The sequence below is a fragment of the Diceros bicornis genome, chromosome 37 (genome assembly GCF_020826845.1).
Source record: "Diceros bicornis minor isolate mBicDic1 chromosome 37, mDicBic1.mat.cur, whole genome shotgun sequence".
Classification (NCBI taxonomy): domain Eukaryota; kingdom Metazoa; phylum Chordata; class Mammalia; order Perissodactyla; family Rhinocerotidae; genus Diceros; species Diceros bicornis.
The window spans coordinates 19,317,078-19,334,891 of record NC_080776.1 but is presented as its reverse complement, the minus strand read 5'-3'; the positions used below and the strand labels follow the sequence as shown (position 1 = coordinate 19,334,891).

Sequence of the window (17,814 nt, the reverse complement as noted above, 5' to 3'; positions counted from 1 at the left end):
CTCCTCAAATGATCATCAAACCAATGACCAAAACAATTGGATTTGTCTTTAATTAGTAACAGAATATCTACACCTCAAGTTCTTGACAGAAGATGCAAGTTAAGATTTTCTGCCGCATAATTCTTAGTTGTAAGAGAGTTGGAGGAGAACCGCCTAAGAGTATGTATGCAGTCCATGCATTCCTCCAGATATGTTAGATTTTGTCCCTGGATCAGGACAGAGGATGGGCACTATTCGGGCTCCTCAAGGATGTGCTCTCAGGAACTGCACTTTAGTTCAGCATTTTATTGACTGCAGAGTCACCTCGAGGACTGTGTCCACTACGTGACACTGTAATTTAATTCCCCTCTAAGAATGCCAGTGGCAGAAATCTGTTTCAGGTCCTAGGACTAGAAAATGCTGTTTCTTTTGAGCAAGAGGCATCAATTTGGCTTTACAGATACTGTGATCTTTTAATAGATTTTGTTTCCCTCTATGCTTTGGTTATTAGAAAGCTCAGAGCCAAGGTATGCAGGATTTTAGAGCCTATATTTTTGTATAATAACCTCATCTCTTGCTTAAATTACCTACATCTCCCTACTTCCCTTCTCCCTCCCTCGATCTGACTGCACTGTATACATTTCTGTTAGTTGCCTCACATGAATTTTTCTAAAATCCTGTTATTCAATGTTATCCATTAATAACATGTAAGAAAATATTTTATTGCAAAATTAAACCAATGTCACTGCAGTAAATTTCTTGGAAATTAGTTTGTATCTTTGGTAGGCTTTAAATTAAGGTACGAGTATGTTACAAAAATTTGAGACCATGTGTTAATAAAATAATACAGCTAATGTTTATTAAATGCTTATTGTTCCAGGCCTCGGGTCATGCACTTGACACACACATTCTCATTCAATCCTCACAACCACACAGTAGTAAGTTACTGTTCTGAGCCTTCTTTTAGGGCTGAAGGTCCTCAAGGCACAGAAGGTGAACGAAGGCAGCTGCCCAAGGTCTGGCAGCACACAGCGTGGGACCTGAAGCCAGACTCCAGGCTTCCGCTGCCACGGCCCACGTGTCTTAACTACTGTAGAAAGGCACCAACGAAATGACCATGCTGTCATTTTAAACCAGCAAACACACAAAAAGGAAGACACCCATATCCAAATGCACATGGGCAGAAATAAAAATGACCAGCAATGTTTAAGCTATTCATGAGGCTATTTATAAAGGCCCTATTATGTACTCAGCATTGCATTATAATGATACTGGGAGTGGGAGGGAAAGACAGGGAAAAAGGAACACATAAGAATTAGAAAGCATAGGTTTTGCTTTTATAAGATTTTATAAGAATCTTATAATCTAGTTGAAGAGCAAAGTGAACAATGAAGTATTAACAATATCTAAGATTTCAAAAATTCAAATGACGAATGGAAGAATGAAAACCTAAGCCAAATCTTGTGGGAGAAATAGGAACTTTAAGTGGATTGTTATTACTGTATCTTCTCTAAGAGCACCTATGAGATCTTGGACAACGTGTAAGTTAAACTAGCATGGCGTAAGGACGCATGCATGAGCATGGTGGAGAGCACAGCTGGCACGTGGTGGAAGAGAACATCTGAGACTGTGGCCTGGAGGTTGCAGAAGGTCAAGGGCAATCAGGTTATCAGAGCACTCAGGATTGGTTACAAACCTCTGGGCCCTCTATTACCAAGAAGTCTGACATCGACTCAAGCTGGAAGGGACCTTACTGCTGGGCTAGTCCAATGTCCTCATTTTACAAATAAGGACAGACTTCTGAGTCCCCCAGTGGTCATGGCCTTGGCTGTGGCCACAAGGAGTAAGCAGCAGAGCCAGAGCAGAACTGGGTCCTGCCTCCCCTAGGCTAGTGCTCCTCTCACTCCATCAGCTGCTGCCTCCCTTTCTCGCTATTTGCAGGCAGCAGGAACGTGAGCCACTGAGGGAAACGGAGGAAGAGTCAAGAAGTCAGATAATAATTTTCCTTTTATCTTAACTGGAGATTACCATTCAGCAGCAAAGTGCTTTATTTTCCTCTTCTAAAGCAAGAAAAGATGCAAAGTGCAGTGTGTCAATCAAAAAGATAAAGTCTGCTTCTGACCCAGTCACACTCCACCTTGTTTCAGTACAGAAATGACTACAGCACCTTTTTAAAACATTATGCATGCAAAATAAACATTCTGGCACAAAATCTAATCTAATTTCTAGTAACAAAACCGACAATTTGCTATTTCAGGAGAGTATTTCATATACTTACTCTATCATAATGCTGTTCCAAAAATTCTGCACTGAGCAATTTATGTCTTGTAAGTAAATCCTAGAAAAAGAAAAAATATATTTTTATAGTTGTTTTGCCTTCAAGTTCTTTTAGAAAAGTGAATCCTAAAACATTCTGCGCCATTTTACCTGATAAAAACTGTTGTTAAAAATTACTATACTTAGGGCTGGCCCTGTGGCTTAGCGGTTAAGTGCACGTGCTCCGCTACTGTCAGCCAGGGTTCGGATCTGGGTGCGCCCCGACGCACCGCTTCTCTGGCCATACTGAGGCCACGTCCCACATACAGCAACTAGAAGGATGTGCAACTATGACATACAACTATCTACTGGGGCTTTGGGGGAAAAAAGGAGGAGGATTGGCAATAGATGTTAGCTCAGGGCTGGTCTTCCTCAGCAAAAAGAGGAGGATTGGCATGGATGTTAGCTCAGGGCTGATCTTCCTCACACACACAAAAAAATTACTATACTTAAAAACATTTGAGCATGAATTATATCAAAAATGTTGATTCTATATCAGGGTAAATAAAATCCATAATCTGAAATGGTGATTTAATGATTATGAATAGTCCCGTGTCTGTATCTATAGCTCTTAGAAGGAAAAACTAAAAAACCAACATATAAGGGAAGGGAAACATAAACTCAAAGAAAGGGAATAAAGAATCGAAGTGAGGACCGGCCCCGTGGCTTAGCGGTTAAGCACACGCGCTCTGCTACTGGCGACCCAGGTTCGGATCCCAGGTGCGCACCGATGCACCGCTTCTCCGGCCATGCTGAAGCTGCGTCCCACATACAGCAACTAGAAGGATGTGCAACTACGACATACAGCTATCTACTGGGGCTTTGGGGAAAAAAAAAAAAAGGAGGAGGACTGGCAATAGATGTTAGCTCAGAGCCGGTCTTCCTCAGCAAAAAGAGGAGGATTAGCATGAATATTAGCACAGGGCTGATCTCCCTCACACAAAAAAAATAATAATAATTGAAGTGACACAAAAGTAAACAGTTGTGGTAAAATGTCAAATAGAATACCGCTCCTGGTGGAGAAAGAGGAAATTTCTTTTATTAGAAAATGTATTGGAGGTTCCATTTTCTTCCTCCTAAATTCAATTACATTCAGTTTCGCATCTAAAGCAATCTTTTGCAAAGGTAGAATGTTTTTTAAAAGCCCCATCATATTGTAAACATTAGTTCCTAAGTAAGCAGAATAATGCTGCAAAAATGTAGAAACAAAAACTAGTATGACCTTGAGTCCAATTCTGCATTACTATGAAACAGAGCTTATGCTTCACACCATGGATATTCCTGGAAACAACTCAAGGATCATGCATTCAGAAAATATCTACCATGTGCCAGGCAAAGTTCTAGGTGCTGGGGCTACAAAGAAAAAAGATGTGGTCCCTGCCTTCAAGGACCTGGAAGTTAGCAATGGATCAGCCTTGGTCTCACCAGGTGGGAACGAGAATGGGGACACATGACAGCAGGAATGGCCAGTCAATATTTGGTGAATTAATGAGTAAAATTCCTTTAGAGCTGCTTACTGGAGAGGCTGGCGCCAATAATCCGCTTTCTCTGAAGCAACTTTTCCTAACTTGTTTTCTTTGCAGTTTATATTTGAAAGTTACCCAGGTTACAATGAACTGGTGTTTCCTGCAGTATGTCCAAGGGTGATACTGGCTCTAAGCGCTCTAAGAAATGTCCTACGGCCAAACAGATGTGGAAAAGTGCTACAGCTCTGGTGCCCTCATGGGGATCCCCCCGGTCTTGAGAGATTCTGCAGGGAGCTCTTCTGCCGCCTACTTTGTTGAGGTCCTTCCCAGAAAGGCCTTCTCTGCACGCACTTTCCCCTCGGCCCAGTTACCTATTATCTTCAGACCTCAACTCAAGCATCACCTCATAAGGAACCCTCCTGACAGGTCACCAGCATGAAAGCAAGGTCACAGCTGTGACTTTACATCTGTGGGATTATTACGTCTACTGTCACGCTAGACTGTAAATTTTATAAATACAAGTGTCATGTCTATTTTTACTAATCTTTGAATCTCCAGCACCTATGCAGTGCCCAGCACATAGTAAGAGCATAATATTTAATAAATAAACGAATGAACCAACAAAATCAGGGAACATGTTTGGGAAAACATCACATTAAGTAGTCTTCAAACTGTGCTTTTAAGAAGGCTTCTAACTCCACCTCAAAGACTTAAAGGTGTTCAAACTGCTGGACAGGGTATGTGTCTATGTCCAGGAAAGACCTACCCAAGTTTTCCCGTATCTCCCTTGGGGATTAACCAGGCAAAATTAGAAATTTGGAGTTTATTTTAAGTATCTGCTATGAGGCTTCTCCATATGGGGAAGGAAGACATGGCAGGAGTAGGAAATTATATTTCTTAGTATATTGGTCCACGGGGTCACAGGCAAGGGAGAGAGAAACGTGAGAACTTTAAGCGAACATATCAAGGGTGTGTTAGGGAGAACTGCCCTCCTTCTAACATGCTACTGTGGTCTGTTTATGGGGGTTTTCCCCTGTGTAGGAGCCTCAAGGGTAGGGGTTTCTCTGTACAGTCACTGCTGAACCCCAGCACCTAAAGAACAGTGCCTGACGCAAGGCAGGCACCCAGAGACTTGTGGAATGAACCGAACAAACAAATGAGTAAGCAGATTAAAAGATTTATGTGTCAGGATCCATGTGAGACTGAGTGTCAGTTCTACATTTTTTGTGGCTAAATCATTTTGGAGGCCAATATGAGGAAGTACAGCAAAAGGAACCCAGTGCTCGCTGCTCTGTCATAATGTGACGGAAGAGAATGCCAAAGGAGGGGTCTTAGAGACACTGGCTCTCAACTAGGGTTGGATTCTTAGGAACAGGTAGGTAGAAAGCATTACTCTAAAAAGCAAAGGTCCTAACCATGGGTGCAAAAGAATTTTACTGTGAGTAATGTGACTATTTACTCTGAAGGTTATATTTCAAGTAGGAGCAAGAGGCTCACAGCTGGGCCACACATGAAAAGGGGAGCCTCCAATATCTCCCCATCTATGGGAGATCCTGTTTGTTATCATCTGTTTAAAGAGACCAGGAAACTCAGGAAACCATTGCCAATCTAGGAATCAAATCTCAATGGCCTTGGGGTAGAGAGATTGAAAAGGGGTGCTCTGACACTGCTAATGTAGGAGCTGGGCCCCAGTGCATGACAGGATGGAAGCCCTATGTCAGGAAGGGCCATGCCAGGGCCTGGAGGGAGAATAAAACATTAGTAGGAAAGGAGCAGCTGTGGAGAGCCAGCACCAAAAAAAAGACTGGTGCTCAGCTGGGAAAAAGGGAGGTAGGGACTTGGGCAGAGCCTCTATTTCCTGAGAGAGGAGAAGGAACCTTACCCCAGGGACTAGAGCCAAGAGCTTTGGAGAGCTCAAACAAGGGGGGATGACAAAAACCAACAGCATAGAAGACAAAGGGAAGAAGGTCATGCAGTAGCATCTGGTCAGCAACCCGCAAAGTTCACAGGGTGCATGTGGTCCCAGAGCAGCAGAGCTGTCAGTCAGCCAGCAGTGGGGAGAAGAACAGGATTCCTGATTTCCCACCTGTCTAAATTCCAGTAGATCCAAGGCCCTGGCATAACTTGGAGAAAGGTCACGGATCATCTCCCAAGTCCAGCAGATTGAGCAGCCAACTTTTAGGGTGGGCTGAATTAAAAACAGATTCCTAAAAGTTATGTGAGTTTCAGCCCCAAACATCATGTGATAAAGACAGCCCTGGAATCCCTGAAGAAATGCTGCTAATGCAGGGGGCTTACTTTCACAGAGCCTTGGCAGGTCGTTTGGCCCAAATTTCTACTTCATGCTTGACTATGTCCAAAGACAAGAAACTCAATTCTTCTAAGTGTGTGGTTCATGTTTGGAGCTCTTAGACTTAGAAAGTTCTTCCTGTGCTAGAGTCAAATCCTATCCAGAAGCTGTCAGAGCCAACAGAAATAGGTTTAATCCATTTTCTACAGGACCCCACTTCAAATACAAGCAGTGCTCCCACGGCAAGTCACTACCGAGTCTTCTCTTCTCCAGGCTAAATACGTCCAGTTCCTTTAACCACTCCTTGAATGACAGGTTCTGAGTCCCCCTCACCATCTACTGTCTTCTGAAAGTCATCTATTTGTCTATGTGCCTCTTAAAGGGTAGCGCCTGGAATGGAACACATTTATGTGTTGTTACCTGGTAAGCTTATAGTGGGGTGAGACCTTTAACAGCTCCTTAGGTCACACACTATGTGGTCACATGTAGCCTTGGGGCAGCATCATCATACTGTTTAATTTTACTGGACATATTCAGAATTTTGATTACTCAGAGTGGGCTCTGTAGTCAAACTGCCTGGATTCATATTCTGGCTTCCCCATTTATTGTCTGACTTCACTCAACATTTCTATGCTTCAGTGTCCTTATCTGTAAAGGAGATAATAACAGTACCTCTTTCATAGGGTTGTTTGAGTATGATAAGAAAGTTACCTATATTTTAGTAATTATTACACTCTAATTATTACATTCAGTGTTAACTGTTATTATTACGCCCTATTCCTCCAGTCCACATTTATACAGTTGGGTCCTCTCAAGTTATCTGTATTTAATTTCATCCTCTTATATTCTGGCCTCGCAGGATCTTTATGAAGCTTATTTTAGGATCACTGTTATCTGCTATCTCTCCCTTCATGGCTATCACTTACCCATTTGATAAGTATGCCTTGTCACCCTTCATCTAAGTCATTAATAAAAATGTTTAACTGGGCTGAGTCGAGACAAAACCCAGTGGACATCCACTGGAAATTTCTCTCAGGGTGATGGCAATCCATTTTGCAGCACCTTATGGATCCGGCATTCGATTAGTTGTGAATTACTATACTGAAACTACATCTAGCTCCTAATCTTTTTATTGTTTGCATGAAAATAGATCTGTACAATTACTCAACATCTAGCATATCCTCACTGTCATAAAACAATAATTCTAACAGCTACTGTTTACTGCACACATACTGTGTGGGGGACAATAACCCTGACACACTAGTATTATTACCCACATTTTAGGTGGTGAAGAGATTGAGGTTAAACCAGCAGCAGAGCTGGGAAGTGAACCCAGGCAGACATGCTGTTAAGACCCCTGATCTACTGGCATCTAAGAGATGAGTATGACTGAACTTACTCTTAGTGAATCCATGCTGGCTGTGGGTACACGGTTTCCTTTCCAAAGTGCTCAGAAATCATCTCTTTAGAAATCCTTTCTAGAACCTTACTCAGGTATAACATCAAGCTCCAAGCTCCACCAGCCTCTCTGGGGAATCTACCTTCTTTTACTCTGGAAAATTGGAAATATATTCGTTGGCCTTCTGACACCCCTCCCAGCTCCTTAATGCCTCAAAAAAAAAAAAAAAAAAAAAAGAAAAGAAAAGAAAAGAAAAAAATCGCTAACAAATATTGGACACATTTAAAGCAGGTAGTTTTCATTTCCTTTTAAGACTCAGCGCCTTTTCCAGGGCTTTAAATCCAGGGTTATGGGTGAACCGCATTTGTGTGAAAGCTTTTGTGCGCAGACTACATTCTCTGGGGAAGTAGCTCTGGTCACATTCTCAGAGGACAACATGAACCAGGGATCTAGTCTCCTTTTCCACGATAGAAACAGTCTCTGCAAAGAGGACACCAGCAAAGCAGGCGAGGAGCAGCCCTCTTCCACCCCCATGGGCACCTCTGGTGCGAGGCTGAGAGACTGCCCCACTTACCCGTCTCCCTGCTCTGTGCAGCTTCTTCTAGGCAGGGGGAGGAGGTGGCTTTGGTCTGTTTGAAAGGTCTGGGCCTCTCTCATACACTGTCTTGGTTTTGGCCTCTCTCTTATTTCTTGAAGAGCTCTCTGTTCAGGGGCCTCTGTAACTAGCTCTCCCCTTTCTGTGTGATCAGGAGCAGCAGAGATACAGAAGCCAAGCCAGCTTCTCAATGCTCCCTCTTTTAGAGCTCATCCTTAGAACCCTGTGTTGTTTTTTAATGTTTCCCTACTTCAAGGAGAGACGATTTGCCTTGCTCTGCCCAGTCTTTCCCTCTCTGGCTACTATGACCTGACAGGGTTGCTTTACCCACAGTGATTCCATTACTGCCATTTTTTTTTCTTTTTTGTGAGGAAGATTAGCCCTGAGATAACATCTGTTGCCAATCCTCCTCTTTTTGTTGAGGAAGATTGGCTCTGGGCTAACATCCGTGCCCATCTCCTTCCTTTATATGCAGGACGCCTGCCACAGCATGGCTTGATAAGCAGTACGTAGGTCCACGGCCGCTATCCGAACCTGCAAACCCTGGGCTGCTGAAGCAGAGTGCATGAACTTAACCACTATGCCACTGGGCCAGCCTCCCATTACTGCCATTTTTCCCTTGGTGAGAATTTAACTCAAAGAAGCAACCCTAAGTGAGATGAAATTATCAGCAAGGCCAATCAAGATTTTGTCAGATACTGCAAGTCACATTTCTGGCATGTAGTTGGCACATCTCTCTCACTTTTTAGTCAATTTTGCCATCTGTGCTAGGAGCATGTCATCCCTGTCCTCCACATGGTCGGGTGGTCTGCTGCACCGTCCCACACACTGCTGCTCCTCTCTCCTCTTCCCCCACTGTCACGCTCCCAGAGTGTTGCCACTCTCACGCCCATGGCTTTTTTCCCACACAGGAGTATCTCTTCTTGACACATGGTGCTACTAAACCTCCCTTCATGACAGGTCTGTTGCTTTTGAATGGGGCACAGCCTTCTACCACTAGGTCCTGTCCCACCAAGTGCAGTAATACGTAAGACCTCATATTTACCACTCCATGCTGTAATCTCAAACTCATTTCATTGTGCTTTGTACACTGACCTATAGATATCTGAGGTCTTACCTAAGGCTTCCGAGATCTTCTGTAATGGTTTCAGGAAAATAAATCCCTACGTATCTCTCACACTCACTTTATTCTCATTTAATGTGAAGCCCTAATAACCAGGCCCCCAGGCTTTCATCCTATTTTGAGGGTGTTCATTTGCTCCCAGGGACATATTTTACCCAGAGACCAAGGCAGGTATTCATTATCTCAGGAGCTCTTTATAATCATAAAACTGAACCCTCACAAGAAAACTGACCACTTCTCACTGTAACGGTGTTCATGGTTTCTGAACACAGTAGTCTGCAGATTAGTATACTAAACTCTGATCATATTAAAATAGCAGTTCTAAATATTCACTTACAAAGTTAGACATTTTATATAAGGGAATGCAACATATAAAGGCTTTCTCTCATTGTGAAAAACACTAATAGAGATTACTGCTTTATTTATATACCTTAAACAGCACAGAACCTTGCAATTCAAAACACAACTGTCCATGTTATACAGTGGTATCACACCACATGTGTATTTAATTTACACAAATATACAACAGAGAGATAAGGTGGACAGGGGAGGGAGAATACATAATACTTTGAATAGTAATTCTGCCCTCTCCTCCCATTTAATAAACAAGCTCTGGCATGAGCATGAGATGGGAGAGGTAAGTCTATTGTTCCCTCAGCGATGTCCACAATGTGGAAACTTCTGTCCTAAATGTGGTTCGAGTATTTAAAGATATGTGTATTCCAAATTAATGTAGTCCTGACAAGAAGCTAACTACTTCATCTGGTGCTTGACCAAAGAAACCACAGCGTGTTGCAACAAAGGAGCAAAACCCGGTTGTCAGAGGTACCGTACATCTATTTACCGTACTTGATGGGTAACTGAAGAGAAAAGTGTATTTTTGACCACACAGGACTTCTGCCTTTTAGACAGATGTTAGAATCTAACTTTTCCACCCTTTTTAAGCTGTGATTCTACCACATATACCTAAGTCACAGACACATATAAAATATATCTTCTCTCTTCCCGCTAGAGGGCAGCCGTGTATAGTCTAGGAGGGTAGAGAGGGTTTAGGAAAAACAGCACACCTGTTAGTCTGACTTATAAATATATTTAGAGTTCTATAGTTTTTATGTTACCTTGAATGTGGCAAATGCATCTGAAGCTATGTCAAATGTTGACATTTCGACATATCTGAAGAAATCGTAAAACTGTTCTGACCACAAAATGATTTTTGCAAGTGGTTCATGTCTGATGCATTCTCTTAACATTATTCCACAATTTAGAGCTATTTCTGGAGATTCATACCTGCAAAGAGAAAAAATAAACACGGCTGCTCTTTGAAAACTCCAACACTGAACAGTTCACATTTTTAGAACAGGAAGTTGTAGACATGTCCTAAGTGACCAGATCAGGTTACAAATGGCATCTCTCTCACACAGAATATGTGCTCAGGTGGGTTTACTTTGGAGGGGACACACACACACACACACACACACACACATTGATGATGATTGTTTTAACCCAAAGAAAAACCAACAGCCACAAAAGCAATCGTGTGAATAAAAGTTCATTATTTAAAGCTAAAAGATTTGAAGAGAAGTATTTAGGGTCACACCTCCAAATAGGAGTTAGTTTTACATGTGGTGCTCTCAACACTTCAGAAAAACTGAAGGCTGAATCAAAAAACAACATGAAACAAAATAGTTTTTCAAATTCACAGCATCTAAACACATCTATCAAAAACACAGCATTTATACTTCGTTGTCTCAATTCAATACTCCAAATAGCACTTTCAAGACTCTTGGCGACACGTAAACTCTACCAAGCTGAAAGCCTGGCCTTGAAGGCTTTACAAAGTGCCTCATCCAGGATAGCCCTAAAGACTCTCACAGGGGTACAGGGGACCCCTGGCATCAGTTCTCCACACACAGCCTTCCTCTACACCCATCTCCGCATCTCTCGCCTCTCTGTCCCCTGCGTTCAGAAAGAAAACCTCGTTTCCTCTCAGCTAAGTGGCCTTTTCCCTTCTGATATGCACCAACCTCTCAGGCTGGACTCGGCCATTCTGCTCAAACACATCGCTCTCTTTTCCTCCACTGCCCTTCAAGCTGCACACAGTGGTTTAATGTCTTTGCCACTCACAGTCTCCTCTAGTCTCCTGCAATCAAATTCCATTTCCCAACATTCTACTAGCAAAGATTTCCTCTTGGCTAAAACAAAAGGTCTTTTCTCATAACATAAATTCTACTACATAGTCTCTTGACAGTGCTGATCTTTGCATCTCTTTTTAAAAAGAGAAAGAAAACCTCTCCCAGTTTTATTCCTCTGACTGTTCCTAGTTCTTGCCAGGCTGATGTCTTTCCTCCGTTGCCTCCAGCCTGTGAATGAACGCCCATACCATCTCCTGGCTCCCACCAGGAGTCCTAAATTTCCCTCGCTCAGGTCTACTCCTGAACTATGTCAGGCATCTTCCGTGGCCTCTGGACAACTTCAGGAAAAGGTCTAACCACAAACTCTGTCTAAAATCAAATCTTATCTCCCTCCACAAGCCAGCCCCGCTCCCCTGCTTCCTCATTTCTATGATTTGGCATCACTATTTTGTTTCAGATACCCGGCTCTAAAATGGGTCTAACAGAACTTTCTTTGATAACGGAAATGTTCTATATCTGTGCTGGCCATTACGGTAGCTACTAGCCACATGTGGCTACTGAGCACTTGAAATTTGGGAAGCGTGACTGAGAGATTGAATTTTAAATGTTACTTCATTTATAATTAAATAATTACTCGTGGTTAGCAGGTACTGTATTGGACAGCACAGTGCTAAACCTTCCCCTCTTTACTCCCAATCTTCCCATCTTCAGTGTCACCAGTCCTTTGAAATACCTTAGTTTCATTTCCTTTTATCCATTCCCACTGCTGCATTAACTCACACCTAAAGAACTGCAAGTGTCCCCTAACCAGCCTCTCTGTTCAAGCCCTGTCTTAACAAATCTACAAAATCTACAGTGACATACAAGTATATCAAAAGCATTTCCAGCTTAGGAGCTTAAAATGATTTCTTCTTGCTAAGCAGATAAAGACAAACTTCTGGGCTTCATGTCCAGGCCTCATCAGACCCACTCCTCTGGTACAGCGCCCTTTCCCATTCTGCCATAAAACGTTCCCATTATCTCCTTATTGTTGCCAGTCACTGTGTTCATTCCTGCCCCTGTACCTACTCTCTTTTTCCTGCCTGTGCAAATGCTAAACCATCTGGAACTTCAATCTTAAGTCCCATCTCTGGTACTGACCCTTGCCTTGTTGACTAAACCCTCATGTATCCCCTGAAATCCTACAGTATAGTTAGCTAGTAGAATTATCCTTTTGTTGTACCTATGCTCATCACAGATCCTCAACAAGATCAAAATGCCATTCCTTTATATCACCCATGGCATGGCAGCTAGAACGCTGACTGGTTCTTAGGTGATTAAAATGTCTGCTCACAAAATGGCTGATCATACAATTCATTTTTTCTGATCTTTAATAGGCAGAGACTAGGAAGACAAGGGTAAGACAGTTTGGTACAACAAGTTGGGCAGGTTTTGATGGCAGTTTGTCAAGCTTGTCTTAAACGATTAAACCATAAACCAATAAGTACAAGGCAAACAGTTATGCTGTACAACCTGTTAGCACTAGAGTGGAGAGCCCATTAACATTTAAATCGCCAGCGAAAAAACGATTGCTTCCTGATGCAGTCTAACACTAGCAACAAGATTATTTCCAAATGCATATTAATACTGGCAGCATAACTCCCCCGAATGTATAACATCAAACTACATATAGCCTGAGCAGATAGTCACCTTGCATGAAAGGAGTCTAATTAATCAACAAAAGTACAAAAATCTTAAAAGGTAGTTCACAGGGCTCCTTGAAGAATGGCTGTTTCCAGGTCTGAGGTACATACAAAATGAGCAAGGGACATCTCATGCCAGAAAGCAAGGAAGCTATCAAAGGCTAATGGGGTCTTGCCAAAAGGTCACGGACTCATCTTGAAGGAGCTCCCAAGGGCCTGAACGGGACAATTTGGACATAATGAACGCAAATGACTAGATGGAGACACATCAAATATTTAAAAAAAACCCAAAACTTGAGTTCATAGTGATGCTCAAAACAATAACACTCATGGCTCATCTATGGAAGTGGCTAGGGCACCAACTGATTATACAAAAAATGATAAAGTGAAAGAATCAAGCGTTTATTCTGTCTTTCCCAAACAGATTGTATTTTAGGATAACTAAGTCATTGATGAGGAAAGAAACACACTTAATATACAGAAAAGGAATAACAGAATTAGGAAATCGCTATTTGAATCTAGGCAGTGATGTCAGGGGATACTAAAACCATCAGGGGAAGCGTCCATGGAGAACTTCATGATGACGGATTAGACCGACAACACCTGCGTCCACTGATCAATCTGAACATCATCAGAAGTACGACAAGTAGTGTTGTCCAACAGGAAGTCCACAGTACCATCCATGAAGAATTCTCACCCCCCAAAACTGAATCTGAATCTAATCAAACCTTTAGACCTGAGCACTAATTTAAAAGAACAGAGGATAGAGGAACACATTACATGTGAAACCACAGGGATGCAAATCCAAAATATGTGATTTTTCTACAAAACAAAGGACCCAGTTGCTTCAACAAATAAACGGTATTAAAAAAAACAAAAAGAGGGAGCAAGAACTATTCCACATTAAAAGAGAGTTTAAGAGTCCTATCAACCAAATTCAGTTTGTGGACCTTGCTTAGAACCTGATTTAAACAAACTAACTGAAAAATGGCATTTTTTGTGAGAATCAAAGAAATCTGAACATTCACCGGGCATTAGATAATGTTTAAAAAAATGGTATTGTGAGTGTTAAAAAATCGTGTATGTATTATGTACTGAAGTGATGTTCTGTGTGAGGAAGAAAAAAAAAGAGGCAAGGAACAGACGAAATGACGAGAGAATGTTCATCATTGTTGAAGCTTGGTGATGGGTAGGAAAGGGTTTGTTACACTATTCCCTCAAGTTTTATGTATATTTTCCACAATAAAAGCTAAAAAGGGTGGCGGAGGGGGTCCTGTTGCATCCCAGCGCCAGAGGCATTCTCCAGGCTTCTCCCTGCTCCTCCTAGCTAGGCTTCTGCTCTGGCCAGCTCAGATGAGAGCTTTCAACCTTTTCTTTCAATTGTATCTCACAAGTCTTACTTTACATGACATTTAACAATGTTCTTATCATACCCCTGGCTACTCTAAAGTGAAAACATAGGCAGAGTTAACTAATTTATGAATATTAATAACCACTGCTTTCCATGGAAAAGGAAATATTGGCTTTAAAAATACACAAAGGCATCTGGAGGCTGCTCTAACAACGCCAAAATTTCAGACTACTCACTACATGTTTACACACGCACTCTAGATTGATACAACAAAAATTAGATGCCAGAAGTTCTGTATGGCAACATCTGAAGAAGCAACATAGACAGTTAGAAATAGAAAGAAGGAAATAGAATACTGGCATCCAACACACGCACTGACTCACACTTTGTCTAAACAAGTTTGAACTTGGGGGAAGTGTTAAACCACAGAGATATGAATCAGAGTGAGGCAAGCTATAAACCCAGGGGCAAGAGAGCAAGCTGATTCACGCCAACAGCCATGCCAGGAAAACGCTCGCCCGCCAATTTAACAGAACCCCACCAATGCTGGGACAAACAGATGCTCACCGTACCTAGAGCCGGCCAACGCTCTGCTATGAAACAATAGGAGGTTACCTTACCAATCAGAGAGGCTCAATGATGAGGGATAAGAGGATTTGTTTTTTTTAAGTTTTAGTTTTCACGCTTTTTTGGGTTTTGTTTGATTTTTTTTTTTTTTCTTGAAACTGACAGACTACCCAAACATAAATGCCTGCTTAGTCCAACAGTAATTCCAGGAAGATGCACTGTGAATTACTAAATTAAGTGGGTGAGTGAGTGGACACACACAGGTAAAAAGTCCACTTCATAAACATGGACTTTGTTGACTGAAGCTATATAGCAGCCAAGCTCCATTTACTAGGCAGCGTTCATTGCCCCACAGTGTGCATGTATGTCCAAAGAAGATGTCTTTAAATACATGCATTAACTGATATTTCGTACAATTAAACTTTTTAAATCTTAGAAAACAGAAATAAGACCACAAAGGACTTATTTTTTTCTTCAGTCATTTGTGATTTGAGAATTTAAAAGTTCACAATTCACCTACCTTTAAACTCCCATGGGCATTTTCAAATTCAATTTAGCTCACAGGTTGAATTTTAAGGAGGGAAATACGTTCAAGATCCACGGAAAAATGAGCTGACCAACCTATAGAGAAAATGCTTTCCCACAGTCACCATCTTGTTTTTGCCCAAGACCATCCTTCCTTTTTATATTTTAACTGAAAATATAAATTTTAGTACATTGTACATACCCTTTCAATAACATGAACAAAATATTCTGTTGGGTGCAGATGTATTCAACAGTAGGAGTTCTTGTACCAATTTGTCTTCTGAGAATATTGTTGAAAATTTGAGCCACGTCTTTTTTGCCCTATTAGGAATACAATCATTAAAATATTTACCTGACTAAACATCAAAATGCCCATCCACCCTCCCAAATAAACTTAAATCAAGGCATTGCAGATTTCTAATTATGACTGAATATCTGACTTGAAAATGTTCATAGACATTAAATTTTCTTATTTTATTTCTTCATTATAATTGCAAATTCTAAGTTTTAATAGTATACTATTTTTAACATGAACAGTGCATTGATGAAGTGAAATCCCATATAATTTCAACAATTTCTAACTCTGAGAATCATGCTGACTCAGACATGAAAAACAAAACCTTTGCTATATGCTTACAATGTTCAGGGATCTGATTCCCACCCAAATGGAACAAGCAGTTTCAAATAGGATGCTGTATTGTAAACAATCGTATACTTTCCTTCTACAGTGATGGAAGGAGAAGAAGCTGTACTCTGCTAGTAACATAAAAAGAATTTTGTAAGAAGCTGAGCTTTAATGGCAAGTAGACATATCCTCCTATTAAGCTAGGCCTACTTAGGAAAGACTTTATATAGATAAATAATGAAGGTACTAAGTATCACATGATGCAGCAGTTCAGCGATCAGAACTTAATTACACCACTGTACTTTACTAAACAAAACAGCTGGACATCACCACCATACAATGAATCTTATAATCGGAAAGCTGCACAAGAAATTAACAAATGGAGAACTGGACCCCAAGAGATGTTTCAGAATGGCCACTTGTTATGAGGCTAACAAGCCTGCAGGAGAGTGAGTGAAATGCTAGTTTTCCAGCACCAGAGATCATCCTGGGGCCCAGGCTAGGTCAGGAGAAGTATGGCAATCTCTAATAACCAGTCTCAAGGTCACATACTTCTTTTAAATTTATGTCTCTAAAGTCCCAAATGAATACTAAATTCAGTGTCCAGGATGGGGAGTGGGATGGGTGGACAAAGGAGAAAGAACTAGATGTTCCAGTACATTCCCAACATTGCAGAGGAAATAAAAATTGTTGTTGTTGGAATTTGATACACTATTAAAAATACATGATATCAGCTTCATAAATGGAAATATCAGTATTATCTGGATCTATCTAGGATAGAAATAAATTTTAATTCTCTTTTATTATCAATATTATGTTCAAGTAACCTATGAACCACACCCTCCCATCCCTTTCCAAAAGTGAATCTGGCTATACGTCTGTCATTTTCTCCCATGGTTTTTCAAGCACCTGCACAGACATCCAATCACTCAGGATGATAAACACTGGGGCTTAAAACAAAGCACACCCACGACAAAGAACCAGAGAGGAGACTGTTCATGACCATGCCAGAGCCCTTCACTACCATATATGCTTCTCAGACTAGTTTACTCAGACTGGTATCAAGAACCATTATTCTCCCTGTTAAATTCACTAAACATCTAACACGGCATGATCTGACTGTATAAGCTTGGGCGACAATCTCAAATACCTACCAAGGTCAGGCAGGAGATGCAGATGGGTAAAGCAGGCCCTGAGATAGAAAAGCAAGCTGTGCCGTCTACAGCACATCCACCAGGGGTGCCCTGCATCATGGAGTAGCTGCTACTCTGCTCCAGCTCAGGGGCCACATAGGACTACAGGCCCAACGTTGCCAGAGTCAAATTTTTCAAAAGAAGCCAGAAATTCAAAATTGTGTATATAATCTCCCACTATTTAAATGTTATCCTAATTTAAACATTTAAAAGCAGTGCCAAGCAAACAAAATACATATGATCTCTGCTGTAAGGAGTTCTCAACAGGTAAAAAGATCAAGATATAACTGAATGTTCTCTAAGATCTCATCTACTTCGAAAATTCTAACCTTCTATGGTCTTGTTTAGATTGTTTATTCCTTGACAGCCAAGGACCAGCAAATTATGTAAACAGCAACTGTTTATTAAATACAACCTAAATGAAAGGGCACAACGAACACCTGAGAAATGTCACATACGATGTGGTGAAGCAGGGAGAAGAAAACCAGCCTGACCTGAGACACCCTTGAGTCCCTGCCCCGGCTCCACCCATTAGGCAGGCAGCCCGGACATGCTTACTGACCTATAAGCT

General features: G+C 41.4%; 1 protein-coding gene across 1 annotated transcript in view; it reads right to left on the bottom strand.

Moving 5' to 3' along the window:
* The window catches only part of CAB39 (calcium binding protein 39), an 88,042-nt gene that overhangs the window by 8,759 nt on the left and 61,469 nt on the right, over positions 1-17,814 (bottom strand). The window contains exons 4-6 of the mRNA XM_058533182.1: positions 15,628-15,746; positions 10,287-10,455; positions 2,258-2,317 (exon numbers count right to left, since the gene is read on the bottom strand). Of these exons, the coding sequence (XP_058389165.1) occupies positions 2,258-2,317; positions 10,287-10,455; positions 15,628-15,746 (348 nt within the window). The remainder of the gene's footprint in view (positions 1-2,257; positions 2,318-10,286; positions 10,456-15,627; positions 15,747-17,814) is intronic.